The sequence below is a fragment of the Bison bison genome, unplaced genomic scaffold (genome assembly GCF_000754665.1).
Source record: "Bison bison bison isolate TAMUID 2011002044 unplaced genomic scaffold, Bison_UMD1.0 scf7180017864295, whole genome shotgun sequence".
In the NCBI taxonomy this organism is placed as follows: domain Eukaryota; kingdom Metazoa; phylum Chordata; class Mammalia; order Artiodactyla; family Bovidae; genus Bison; species Bison bison.
In genome coordinates this window covers 669,332-669,611 of record NW_011494867.1, presented here as the reverse complement: position 1 = coordinate 669,611, position 280 = coordinate 669,332, and the positions used below count along the sequence as shown (strand labels likewise).

The window sequence follows — 280 nt, the reverse complement described above, 5'->3', positions numbered from 1 at the left end:
CCTTCGCTTCCTCCGCCTCTTTCTCCGCGGCCGCCGGGACAGGCTGGCTTTGGCGGCCCTGGCGAGGACCCCTGAGACCCCAGCGGCAGCAAAGTTCCCGCTCTCACCCTCGGCCACGAAGAGCAGCAGGGCGCGCAGCACCAGCGGCGGCAGGTATCCGGGAGCGCCGAGCCGGTTCCTCTGTTCCATCTCCCGCAGGGGGCGCGGCGGCGACGGGGACCCGGGCTCGGAGAGGCGACTGTGGCGGCGGCGCGGGCTCGGATCCGGTCGGACTCGGGCT

General features: G+C 73.9%; 1 protein-coding gene across 1 annotated transcript in view; it reads right to left on the bottom strand.

Annotated features, from left to right (window-relative positions):
* The window catches only part of VSTM2B (V-set and transmembrane domain containing 2B), a 6,072-nt gene extending 5,883 nt beyond the window's left edge, over positions 1-189 (bottom strand). Inside the window, exon 1 of the mRNA XM_010850847.1 lies at positions 108-189. Within this exon, the coding sequence (XP_010849149.1) occupies positions 108-189 (82 nt within the window). The remainder of the gene's footprint in view (positions 1-107) is intronic.
* Between the last annotated feature and the right edge of the window lie 91 nt (positions 190-280).